The following is a 13,954-nucleotide window of genomic DNA, read 5'->3' on the forward strand; positions in this document are numbered from 1 at the left end:
TACATACAGGCAACTTGGGCTTTTCTTGTGTTGGTGACAAGATTTATACATTCAGCTTCTAACTAACCTGCTTGCCCTTTATCTTTGCACTTATTTTTATCTGAGGACACTGTACTGTCACTAAATAAAAACAAAGCCAGCCATATATCCATCCATGTGACTGAAGGTGTGTGCATAGACGATTATCAGGCTGATCCATCAACTGATACTTAACATCACCACTATTCTGAAAAGCAATACTGTTCTATGTATTTACATCAAGAATGCTAAAACTTTATGTACATTATAAAATTCTCATCATTTAAAAAAAAGTGTTATTCCAGAGATATAAGCCAATACTGTGGAATCGCCTTCATCTGCCATCATTGGAATGAGCATAAACAGACTGTAAAAACTGGCAGATGAGAAGTCCCAAGGCTTACATGCACAATATAGTATATCCATGACAAGTCATAAATAACAAAATAAGAATTATACATCAGTTTTGTTTAAAAAAAATCAAACTCTGAAAAAAAATTATGTAATGTAATTAAGTCACACGCAAACCAACACTGACTCTAATAATGATGGTGTGAATACAGGTCCTACTGCACTTTTAACTAATACAGTCATACAGTCGTACAGTCATACAGCATGGAAACAGACCCTTTGGTCCAACCAATCCATGCTGGGCCATGTTTCCAAACTAAACCAGTCCCAGCCATCTGTGCTTGGCGCACATCCCTCCCAACCTTGCCTATTTATGAAGTTATCCAAATGTCTTTTAAATGTTGTGACTGTAACTGCATCCACCACTTTCTCTGGCAGTTCATTCCACAGACAAGCAACTCTCTGTATAAAAATGTTGTCCCTTGTGTACTTTTTAAATTTTTCTCCTCACCTTAAAAATCTGCTCCCTAGTTTTCAACCACCCAACTTAGGAAAAATACACTTGTCATTCACCTTATCTATACCCCTCATGATTTTATAAATCTCAATCAGGTCACATTTCAACCTCCTATGTTCCGGAGGAAAAAAACCCCAGCTTTTCTATTCTATTTTTACATCTCCAACCTTGCATTCCCGGCAATGTCCTGGCAAAACTTTTCTGAGCACTCTCCAATTTAATAATATCCTTCCTGTAAAAGGGCGACCAGAACTGCACACAGTACTCTAGATTAATATTACTCATGAACCAATACACAATTGGTGATTTCAAACAAGTCATAATTGACATTCAACAGAATCAAAATTACTGGTTTTTATCCAACAGAATAATCCACACATTTATCTAGAAACTCACTTCTTGTTCCACATAATTATTTATGAGCTGTTATGGCTGTGGTGGAGATTTATTTGGGGAACATACATTTTATACCAATGCTCATTGATTATTGATTCAGGTAAGGGTACAGATTGATCTGCTTGGCTGATCGTTTTTACTTCCATAATGAATCAGTGCAAATGTACAGAAATGAGATTGTACAGTAAGCTAAAAATGTCAGCAATTTTATAAAGGTACCAGCACTGCTTTGGGGGTGTAAAGGCTTGTCTATATCCACAAGCAACCTCACTTGCTCAGTGCAGCAAAACATGCAAATGTACAGAAATACTGTCAAAGTACTGGGCGTCTCTGAACATGGTCAGAAATTGCCAAAACAACCTAAAGTACTTTTGCAGCAAATCATCAATTGTTTTGCTTAAGGTAGCAGGTTGCCGTGTTGTCAGCAACAACTGAGGTTGCTCTGACAGAGAATGGGGAAGGAAAAAGTCATTTATTTTAATGAACACCTTGAATGACATACCTATCTGCATCCCTATATTTTAAAAAGTGAAAAGGTTAATTTTTTTTTGAAGGTGAAAACCTACTCAGCACTAGCTATGTTGTGAGTGCATCTGCTCATGTACAGATGGATGACGCCAACAATTTTTAAAGGTGGTGCTCTACCATCTATCATCTGTGTTCAGAACACATACATGGTACAGGCTTGGAAAAGTTGCTTGATTTTGTCAAAAAGACTTCATGCGGAAATGATGTAATGTTGAACTCTGATGAAAATTTTAATGACAAGTGAACAATGCTGTCTTGCCACTTAATTACAAGGGGTGTGTAAGTGCTTGAATGGCATTTTCACTTTAATAAACTATTTATATTAATGGATACACTGTGCTACACAACTATATATGTAGACATTGGCAACAATGTTCTTTGCTTCCACCGCACTGGAGTGATTTGAATTTAACATTCTGTGCATGCATTCTCAAATACATGTAAATACGCTGCCGACTTGTTGCGGATTGTCAGAGAAATTTCTAATGGCAATACAACTAATGGGAGCTTTCTCAATGTTGGAAAGGTGACAACTGAACCATGCTTTCAAATTATGTCAGTTATGCAAGAGATCTTTTAAAGAGATTACCACTGCTGACTGCAATTTCCTAGTATTTCTGTTTCTTTGCTCTTTTCCTGTCAATTTTGTTCACTTCCTCTCCTGAAATCCTTTGTGGCCTTGCTATGCAAAGTTCTACAGCAAAGGTCAGCACCCAGTACCTGGATCAAGTGTTAATCAGGCTGGGAATGAATGGGAAACTGTTCAACCATAGGGAAAGAGAAGCAGCCAATTGCCACCTTGTCCTAATACAAATAAGGCAGCCTTCACTTTGTAGCGAGTGAGACCACCCTCCACAACTTTCCTCTAAAATCAGGATTCAAGTATGAGTGGTAATATTTCTAGCATCATTCTAGCTGAGAACAGTGAGCTTACTACAAAGTTGGAATGGAATCTGGTGCTCCCCTAATGGGGGTAGGTTGTGCAATTTTTGAGTCATTCGTGGAATGTGAATGTTGCTCGCCAGGCCATTGTGTCTATAGTCCAAGTCTAATTGCCCCAGGGGCAGCTGTGAGCCAACCACACTGCTGTGGGTCTGGAGTCACGTGTAAGCCAGACTGGGTAAGGATGGTAGATTTCCCTCTTTAAAGGAGATTAGTGAACCAGATGGGTTATTTTTTCCCAACAATCAGCAACTGCCTCACGGTCAGACTCTTGATCCCAGATTTTAATTGATTCAAATCCCACAATTCTTGAATTCAGTTCTGAAGAAGGGTCACCAGACTTGAAATGTTAACTCTAGTTTCTCTTCAAAGATACTGCCAGACCTGATGGATTTCTCCAGTAACTCCTGTTTTTGCATGGTACAGAATATTCTCCAGTGCCAAACTCATTAGGTACGTGTGAATGGGACAATGATGTTGAATCAGAACTTGCTCCACAGGCATAAGGGGAGTGGGGCACACGCTGAGAACCTGAATGCATTCTTTGGACAGTGGACGAACAGACCATGAGTTTGCTCTTGAGATATTAGTCCCAAGTGGCCAAGCTGAGAAATTAGACAGCCCCCAGGTGGAGACCCCTCCCCACCACTGGTACATCGGTGACGGGAAGGGAGGGCAGGAAAGGCCAGAGCCTACGGGTCAATGGGGAAGCGGCCGCGCCAGCCCTCACTCTGGCCCGGGGCTACCGAGGAAGGGCCGGGCGGGGGGAGCCAGACCCACTGGGATCAAAGGGACCGCCGCCGACTTAGACGCTGCGGGCCACCAGGAGGACTCCGCGGGGTCCTAGCCCCTGCCGACCCCTTCATTTCTTCCTCCTCCTCCTAACCGCTCCCCCCCCCACCCCCCAACGTCCTGTACAACATCCTTTAGCAATCACACCAGAACACCAGGCAAAACCTTCAATCTGTATTGTCCTGTAAGCAAATCAGCTCTGAATCCACTGCAATATCTAACCATTCACCCACAGGCTTTGCAATTTATATTTGTTAAATAAATCTCTTAAAAATACTATTCCGTTATTTTGCAAATGGAACTAAGATTGCTGCGCGTTAGGTAAAACGACAAATGCGCCTTTGTCTTAAAATAAAGCAAAATCATTTCAATAAAAGCTGAAACTAAACATTGTTATACTCATTACACCGCCCCCCCCCCCCACCCCCACACCGCCCGGCAAACTTCCCAACAAGAACTCCCTCTCTCCCGGGGACGAGTGGGACGTGCAGCTCCGGATCCCTCTTATCGTGACATCTTTCACCCTGAGGGCTCAGCTCCAAACATCCATCCGAGCCCCCCCGCCCCATCCCCGCTCCCACCGCACAATGACACGAATAACCCGAGGAGGGACAGAGAACCGAAAAAGAAAACACACACTCACAGTACAGGTCTCAAACACTATTTTGCATAAGTCACACTCAACCCCCGTCCGTCTCCTTTTCCCGTTGCAATTGGGGGATATTAAATGACTAGGAATCTCTGTGAAAGTGTAACATTGGAGTATCACTTTTAAGAAATTGACGGAAAATTGAAATTAATGTTTTTCATACGGTCCCCTCTCTCCTTTCTCAAAGACCCTCATCACATTTCGAAACAGTGGGCAGTAAAGTTCATCTGCCGTACAATCCCAAGGCAATAATGAAGATTTAGTTCACTGCAGTTTCTCTGTCACTTCGCCATCTATATTTCATTAAACAACTATGGACGGCAAACGACAAAGAAATCAATGCATGCTTACGTGTTAAAATCATCGTTTCCAGTTTTCACATCAATGTACAGTTAGGGCGGCTTCAACTCTGGCCGAGGACAAAGTCGCTTTGGCTTCTCAGTAACCGATCACAGACAAGAAAATTGGTAGCCTCAAATAGGGCGTGGGAAGTCCTTGAAAACTTTTAAAGTTTCTTATTTTTCAGCGTCGGTTACAAACGTTCCCAATCCTCACAAAATGATGCACATCCATGTTCCCAGGGTCCGGCACTCTTGTCTCTCGAAGAATACCGGAGTCCGCCCCCGTTTGCAGCACTGGTTAAAGAAATCTCGATGTCAATCTCTCACTACGTTTGCACAGAGCCTCCAAAACGCTCACATTGCTTCTGATCAGCAGCGAGCGGAGCGCTCGATCTCAGCAGAATAGCCACTCCCCCCCGTGCTCCCACAAGCTCCACTGCCCCCCCCCCCAACCCATTTACCTCCCCCGCCCCCCTGCACACAGCAGTTGCACCTTCCAAACCGCAGGCACTACCACTCAATTTAGTTACTGAGTCGTACTGATATTATGACACCAACAACGGCAAATATTATAACCGTCTTTGTAAAATGCCACATTCCACATCATTCAATCACATCTCCACGCTCCAAGAACTGTACAGGGGACTCTGCTATAACGTGATAGTAGCGATCCTGCGCAACATTGCCTCGCAGAAAATCGCGCTAGAGAAATAACAGGGCCTATGGGAAAAGCAGGTTGAGGGGCAGACCACCAAAACAAAATCACTCGAAAAAGCTGACAAAACACTCAAACCCAACACAAAGGATAGCACAGTTTGAATAAATGTTTTATTCATATCTAATAATGAAATAAAGGTAAATTGAACACCTTAGCTTGAAAAAAAATGCCAAGATGACTTGATGGGGGAGGAGGTTTTGAGGTTGCTCAGTTGTTAATGTAGGGGCTGATGGTCATCACCATCATCATTACCTTCTGACGTAGTTGTGGTTTCAGGGTTAGGGCGAAAAAATCCAGAAGTGGACGGTTGTGGTTAATTGTCTTCTGACTGTTTCTTGGAGGTGAGCTTGAAAAAAGACATCCAGCTTTTGCTGCTTTGCCCTTTTTCTTCTTTCATGAAGAAGTTGTTCACAGGGTGCCAAATAAGATCTTATTCCATGAACTGCTAGCCTGTTATGTTCTGCATTGTAATCGTCGCCCTGGAAGCACAGCAACTGCTCCTCAATTTCCCTCAGGATAGAAGACAAAACAGAAATGGAAGGCTCTCATGGTGCTGCATTCTGGACGACTACAACTTCATCATCTCCAGCTTCCACTTCCCTCACAGCGACAAATTGTTGTAGATCAGCTGTATAGAGATCTTCACAGTGGGACCCAAGCAGGTCTTCAACATCTGCACTCTCCACTTCTTCAAATCCAACATGCTTTGCAAGATCAACACACTGTTCTTTGAAACTTGGGAGCTCCTCTGATGGAGCAAAGCCTTTAAAATCTTGAAAAAATATCTGGGAGCAGCTTCTGCCAAACTGCAAGCAAGTTTGACATCACCTCAGGCCTCCATGGTAATGTCAATTGCAATCATGATGTTAAAGTTCTTCCAAAATTGAAGAACATTCTTCTCAGTGGCTGCAATCAGCCTCTTAAATGTGTGCCTTCAACAGTAAGTTTCAAAAGCTGCTATTGCACCCCACTCCATGGGTTGAAGGAGAGAGCTTGTGTTGGAGGATAGAAGTAGCATTTTGGTGTTTCAGAAAGCTTCAGAACGAGTGGGATGATGGCTTGGTGCATTACCCAGAATGAGGAGAAATTTTAAATCAAATTTTTTTCTTGCAATACTTTCCAAAGACTTCTTCCAAAACATCAACAATAAGGTCAGAAAAAATTTGCCATTATTCACTTGACCTAAAGTAAACACCGAGATGGTATTTGCTTCCAGTATAAACCAATCTCATCCAAATTGAAAATTTGATCTAAGTTTTAGTCTTCTTCATCAATTAACCTTTTAATATGGGAGGAAATGCCATTGCATTTTCTTCGTCTGCACTGGCAGCTTCACCACATAACTTTACATGATGAAAAGTATATCAGTTCTTAAAACCAGCCACTGCTAGCACTAAAGGTAGGCTCATCTGCAGGATTTTCAGCTTTTTTGTTAGATCTTCATAAATTGATAAGGCTTTCTCTTTTATGGTGAAAAGAGTGGTCCCAGATCACTTTTACATTTGATCATCTATCCATATCCACACATTTGGAAGCTGCTCCATCTCCTCTAGTTCCTTTGTCCGTGGCCCCACAGATTTGCGAGTATTCAGACTTGTTCCAGCAATATGGCTTGCTTTAATCTTTTCTGCATTGTCTCTCATGGTGCGTAAGGTAGACTCCTTCATTCCTGTTACATGAACTATATCACATATTCTCTCATTACACTCAAAACACTTTATAACATCACCTACTCTTCCAGGGTTAAAGTCTTTCTTTTACATTCACCTCTCACACTTTTATCACCAAGATGCTTCTTGCTAACATTCTTGTCACTTTGTCCTTGCATTTTTGTGGGTAACACAGCAGAATTTGCAAAAAAAGGAGTATTGTGCCTCTCACAGAAAGTGCAATGATCGTGTTATGCCAACGCAGACATGCTTTCGGCGCTGACATTGCACATGCTCAGGACAAAGCCCAACAAAACAATCACGTGATATCAATGCGTACTCCTCCAAGCACTGATGGAATTGCGTTATAGCCAACACAAGTTCACATTTTAGAAATAGTTTTCCCCTATTTGTCAGTTGCATTATAGCCAACTTGTGTTGCCGGAATACGTATTATATAGCAGAAACCCCTCCTACCCCCCACCCCCATAGTTTTTCTTTGCTGAATTCAGAAAAGTCCTTCTCATTCTTTCATGGGATACCAGTGTCACTGGCAAGGCCAACACTTATTATCCATCCCTAATTGCCCTTGAAAATTTTCCTTTGATGCTTGCTTGACCTGATGATTGCGCTCATTAGTCATTTTAATTCCTGTACTGAGGTACTGTCATATTGCCAGGCATTCCATCTTTCAGATGAGATACTAAACTAAACTAGGTCTGTTTGCTCAGATGAAGAGAAGGGATACAAAGCAACTGTTTAAGAATTTGTAGAATTCATAGAACCCCTACAATGTGGAAACAGGTGATTTGGCCTAACAGGTCCAGACCGACTCTCTGAAGAGCATCTGACCCAGACTCACTTCTTCCTCCCTACTCTATCTCCTGTAACCCTGCATTTACCATGGTTAATCCACATAACCTACACATCCCTGGACACCATGTGCAATTTAGCACGGCCAATCCACCTAACCTGCACATCTTTGGACTGTGGAGGAAACCAAACCACTTTGATGAGGAGCAAAGGAGATCTCACCATATTCTTGGAGGTATCCCTCAACTACCATCACAAAAAATAAATTGGTCATTAATATTATTTGTTATAGGATATTATTTGTGCAGTATTTCCTAATTTACAATAGTGACCATACATTTTAAAGGTATTTTCTTGCCCTATAATTAGCAGATACACTAGAGGAAAGGAGCGTGACATTGGAAGAAGATAGAGAAAAGTTTAGTGAGGTTAACCAATAGACCCCAGTGGAAAAAATGCAGCAAACTAGAGGGAGACTGTTCTGAGAAGAAGTCTAAAGAAGGTGTTTCACCATGTGGCAGGAGATAACACCTGAGGGTTAACAATCTCCCAGTGGCACAGAACGATTAGTGGCCTGACGAAGGCCGCAAAATAAAATGATAACTCCTATGCCTTGTCTTTTGGGGTCAACATGAACACCGTTCATAATGTACCAGAGTATTTTACAATGAATGAAATACTTTTTTTTGGAAGCGTTTTGTGCCTACAGCCTCTGGAACCCATCTGCTATGCTTAATTGGGCACAGCACCTGGGGCAGTCTCTTAATTTCACCATTTTCAGGCCTGCATTTGATTTATTTTATACAATTGCTCATGGGATATAGGCATCATTGACTAGACCAGTATTTATTGCTCATCCGTTAGCGTCCAGAGGGTGGTTAAGAGTCAACCACATGACTGTGGGTCTGAAGCCACATGTGAATCAGTTAAGGTTGGCAGGTTTCCCTCCCTAAAAGATATTTGTGAACGAAATGGATTTTTACAACAATGCACAATGGTTGCATGGTTGCCATCAGGTGATCTTTGAATTCCAGATTCTCGTTAAATTCAAATTTCACCATCTTTCATGGTGGGATTCAAATCCACTTTCCCCATAACATTAGCCTAGGGTTGTAAATAACAAGCTCAGTGAAATCACCATTACACCATGCCTTCCTGTGATGGAAGAACATTTTCAAAATTGGTAAGATTCCACCCACACTTTCTGTTGTTATGTAGACAAACACAGCAGCCAATTTGTACCTAGCAATGTCAATTTGTTGAGCCAAAACTAAGATGAGATGATTCTGCTGTTAAGCTGCAGCTGGTCAATGGTAAGCATCAGATGTTGTGCTCATTAAGCCAGTTTCCATAACCAACATCATAGGAGATCTACTTGTCTCCCTTGTAAGGGGAGGAGCCAAGAACATTATTTATGGATGGAAACATTCAGTTCATCAGCCTCTTAAAAAAGAAAAGTCAAATGATGTTTCTATAAGAAAAGTAATCTTATCTGGCTCAGGACAGAGGGATTAGTAGGTTGATCCCTTAAAAGTGTTCTTTACTTTATTCTCTTGGCAATGTTCATTCACTGGAGATGGTACCATTATCGTAATGCTACTTGATTAGTAATCCACTAAAGTCCATTTAAACGCATCCCAGGTTATGTCAAAGACTTTGGAAGAAGTAATATCAATTCCCTCTATGCAAGGAGACCACTTTGGGATATAAAGTGCATAAAGTGTAAGTGCAATAATTATATGACTATCAAGCACAATCTTGGATCTGCAGCACCAAATGTGCAAGTTGTTCTCATCAGTAGAACATCTTGTAACATCTCAATCTAAAGTCTTAATATTTCTCAAACTATATTTAATTAAATGGTATAATTTTTATCAGTTACACTCACACTTTATAATCTGTGGTATAATTCTGAAATACAAATGTACTAGCCAGGAGCAGGAATTGGCCATTTGATTTCTCAAACCTGTTCCTGTTATTTGATAAGCTAATGACTGATCTCATATGGCCTCAACTTTACATTCAAGCCAACCTCAATAGCATTCTTTGATTAATCAGAAGCCAACAGCTTTAAAAATTTCCAATGATCATTGCTCCATGGGGATGAGAATGATACAGATTCTCTGAAAAAGAAAATAGTTCCTGATCTTCTTGAATGGGAAACCTCTTATTTTTAAATTGTGACTCCAAGAAGGGAATACAGCACATCAGCATCCACCCTATCAGTTCCCCACACAATTGTGTACGTTTGACAAAGACTTTCATTCAGTTAGACCACAATGGAGACAGATGCATCCTGTTCAACTTTTCCTCACAAGCCATCCTCTTCATCCTAGATAATGGGAACTGCAGATGCTGGAGATTCCAAGATAATAAAATGTGAGGCTGGATGAACACAGCAGGCCAAGCAGCATCTCAGGAGCACAAAAGCTGACGTTTCGGGCCTAGACCCTTCATCAGAGAGGGGGATGGGGGGAGGGAACTGGAATAAATAGGGAGAGAGGGGGAGGCGGACCGAAGATGGAGAGTAAAGAAGATAGGTGGAGAAGGTGTGGGTGGGGAGGTAGGGAGGGGATAGGTCAGTCCAGGGAAGACGGACAGGTCAAGGAGGTGGGATGAGGTTAGTAGGTAGCTGGGGGTGCGGCTTGGGGTGGGAGGAAGGGATGGGTGAGAGGAAGAACCGGTTAGGGAGGCAGAGACAGGTTGGACTGGTTTTGGGATGCAGTGGGTGGGGGGGAAGAGCTGGGCTGGTTGTGTGGTGCAGTGGGGGGAGGGGATGAACTGGGCTGGTTTAGGGATGCAGTGGGGGAAGGGGAGATTTTGAAACTGGTGAAGTCCACATTGATACCATATGGCTGCAGGGTTCCCAGGCGGAATATGAGTTGCTGTTCCTGCAACCTTCGGGTGGCATCATTGTGGCAGTGCAGGAGGCCCATGATGGACATGTCATCAAGAGAATGGGAGGGGGAGTGGAAATGGTTTGCGACTGGGAGGTGCAGTTGTTTGTTGCGAACTGAGCGGAGGTGTTCTGCAAAGCGGTCCCCAAGCCTCCGCTTGGTTTCCCCAATGTAGAGAAAGCCGCACCGGGTACAGTGGATGCAGTATACCACATTGGCAGATGTGCAGGTGAACCTCTGCTTAATGTGGAATGTCATCTTGGGGCCTGGGATGGGGGTGAGGGAGGAGGTGTGGGGACAAGTGTAGCATTTCCTGCGGTTGCAGGGGAAGGTGCCGGGTGTGGTGGGGTTGGAGGGCAGTGTGGAGCGAACAAGGGAGTCACGGAGAGAGTGGTCTCTCCGGAAAGCAGACAGGGGTGGGGATGGAAAAATGTCTTGGGTGGTGGGGTCGGATTGTAAATGGCGGAAGTGTCGGAGGATAATGCGTTGTATCCGGAGGTTGGTAGGGTGGTGTGTGAGAACGAGGGGGATCCTCTTGGGGCGGTTGTGGCGGGGGCGGGGTGTGAGGGATGTGTCGCGGGAAATGCGGGAGACGCGGTCAAGGGCGTTCTCAATCACCGTGGGGGGGAAGTTGCGGTCCTTAAAGAACTTGGACATCTGGGATGTGCGGGAGTGGAATGTCTTATCGTGGGAGCAGATGCGGCGGAGGCGGAGGAATTGGGAATAGGGGATGGAATTTTTGCAGGAGGGTGGGTGGGAGGAGGTGTATTCTAGGTAGCTGTGGGAGTCGGTGGGCTTGAAATGGACATCAGTTACAAGCTGGTTGCCTGAGATGGAGACTGAGAGGTCCAGGAAGGTGAGGGATGTGCTGGAGATGGCCCAGGTGAACTGAAGGTTGGGGTGGAAGGTGTTGGTGAAGTGGATGAACTGTTCAAGCTCCTCTGGGGAGCAAGAGGCGGCGCCGATACAGTCATCAATGTACCGGAGGAAGAGGTGGGGTTTGGGGCCTGTGTAGGTGCGGAAGATGGACTGTTCCACTTCATCCTAGTCAAGCGATGTATGAACTGTAGCTATATTCTTATGAGAGACCAAGACTGGTGATAAAATCCTAGATATGATTCCATTAATGGTCTGTACAGCTGTAGCAATACATTTCAACTTCTTTACTTCATCCACATGACATTTAATCCAAATCAATTGGTCTAAAGCACCCTAAAGTCTAAAAGTATCTGATTTGTCTGTTAAGTAATGATTATTTCCAGGTGACCTTACTTGAGGAGGGATGTAGTTATATTGGAGGTTGTCATTTAATTGATTCCAGAGAAGGAGGATTTGTCTTATGAAGAGAGGTTCAATAGTTTAGGTATATGCAATCTGGAGTTTAGACAAATGAGAGGAGACCTAATTGAGACATATAAGATGCTAAAGGGGATTGACAACGTAGGCATTGACAGGATGTTCCTTTGTGTGTGGCAACCTAGAATGAGAGGTCATAGTCTTAACATTTAAAACTGCGATGAAGATTTGTGGGTTGCGAATCTGTGGAAGTTACTATCTCAGAGTGCCGTAGATGCTGGAATGTCAAGTAAATTTAAGGATGAGATAGACATATTCTTAATTAGAAATGGGTTGAAGGGTTATAGAGAGTGGGCAGGAAAGTGGAGTTGAGGATGAGATGAGATAAGCTTTGATTGTATCAAATGGTAAAGCAGTTTTGGAGACTGATTTGCCCACTCTTACTCTTAGTTCTTATGCTTGCTGTTTACTGACAGTACATTTTTAACCCCCTACAAAGGCTATATTCACTTTGAAAGTATACGTCTGGAAACAAATTCAGAATCAAACATTTATACTCCAACTGCCCCAAACTCAGTTTGCTCACCAGGACTAGGCACCATTGAATTACCAACCTGCCATTAAAGCTTTCATTTCTCACAGAAAACACAGGAGCTTTGAATTAGTAATTTATGTCATATGCCAATCTCTTAATCCTCAACCTAAACCCTCTCAAATGTCAAGATATAGGAACCTTTGCACTCTGTTCTATGTAGATTTAAATAACTTGCATTGCCCAAAAACTACCATATTTTCTACATTAAAGCAGTGATTACACTTCAAAAGATACTTCTTTAGGTGCTTTATGTCCTGAGGTTGCAAAATGAACTATGTCAAGGGCAAGAGATAATAGAAACGGCAGATACTGGAGAATCTGAGATAACAAGGTGTAGAAGTAGATGAACAGAGCAGGTCAAGCAGCATCATAGGAGCAGGCTGCTCCTCTGATGCTGCTTGACCTGCTGTGCCCATCCAGCTCTACATCTTATTATCTCTATATCAAGGGCAATCTTTCTTCCGACGTTGCATATTTCCAAATGGGTTCTATGGAAACTGGCAGGCCTGGCATGTCACTGCTGCTCACCAAAATTATTCAGGTTTGAAATCCATTGTAGGGCACACATGACCCTTGTCAGGCATTGAGAGCATTTTGCCCATTACAGACCCCAAAATGATTCTAAGTTAATTTCTCTGTCAATGAGTACTCCAATGGAACAATGACAACTTGTAAAATGTGGGTGCACTTTTGTCATTCTTATGCGATGTAGCCTTGTTTTACACAAGTAAAGAACAAATAAAACTGAAACCATCAGATTTTGTTCGATAAATGGCTAAAATAACTTAGTACTTTCTGTTAGTCCAGTGTGCCGAGTAAAAGCACTGCATTCCTGTTATTTGAATCTAGATCCCAATGACCCTTCAATCCGTTGTTGATGTCGTCATGTAGATTCCCCTATCTAATTTTTTTTGCATGCTGTAATGTCATGGTGCAGTGTGTTGTGTGCACACAGTGGCCTATTTATCACAGCGGCTCTGTTTTGTGCTTTTCCTTTGCTATCAATTCACGGTAAGACTGACAACCAAAAGCAAATAAGGGATCACAGCAATCTCCAGGTTGCTCGATAATCTTAAAGGCTCTTTCAAAACTGCAAGAGGTTTCTGGGAGGCAGTGGACAAAAAGCAGACACCAAACTGTGAAGCGCAGAGGGAAAAGTGGGATGAGAGGTGTTGAAACATAATCAAAGAGAAGAATTTGAAAGATGCTTTTGAAGACTGAGATGAAGATAACTAACTAAATGTTTTGGGACAATGGTTCCTGACAGTGGAGGCTACACTCCCTTAGGGAGTGGCCACTAATAGAGAATCCGAGGGAGTAAGATACAAGAGATGCAATTTTCTAGGCGTACCGGAGCTTTTAGTAAGACAAGGGAGCTTAATTGGGTGGGAGGGAAAAATTCAGTTTTCCGACGGTGATTTAATGTTTTCTTTTAAATTCTCTTTTCAGGCA

General features: G+C 42.8%; 1 protein-coding gene across 3 annotated transcripts in view; it reads right to left on the minus strand.

Moving 5' to 3' along the window:
• dlc1 (DLC1 Rho GTPase activating protein) overlaps nucleotides 1-13,954 on the minus strand; it is a 512,227-nt gene that overhangs the window by 44,966 nt on the left and 453,307 nt on the right. Inside the window, exon 1 of one of the 3 annotated variants that reach the window (XM_048532717.2) lies at nucleotides 4,545-4,884. The exons of the other annotated variants lie outside the window; for them this stretch is intronic. Within the exon in view, the coding sequence (XP_048388674.1) occupies nucleotides 4,545-4,557 (13 nt within the window). The 5' untranslated portion in view covers nucleotides 4,558-4,884. Of the gene's footprint in view, nucleotides 1-4,544; nucleotides 4,885-13,954 lie in introns of those variants that run through there. 3 annotated transcript variants of the gene reach the window in all.

The sequence above is a fragment of the Stegostoma tigrinum genome, chromosome 1, assembly GCF_030684315.1.
Source record: "Stegostoma tigrinum isolate sSteTig4 chromosome 1, sSteTig4.hap1, whole genome shotgun sequence".
NCBI classification, from domain to species: Eukaryota; Metazoa; Chordata; class Chondrichthyes; order Orectolobiformes; family Stegostomatidae; genus Stegostoma; species Stegostoma tigrinum.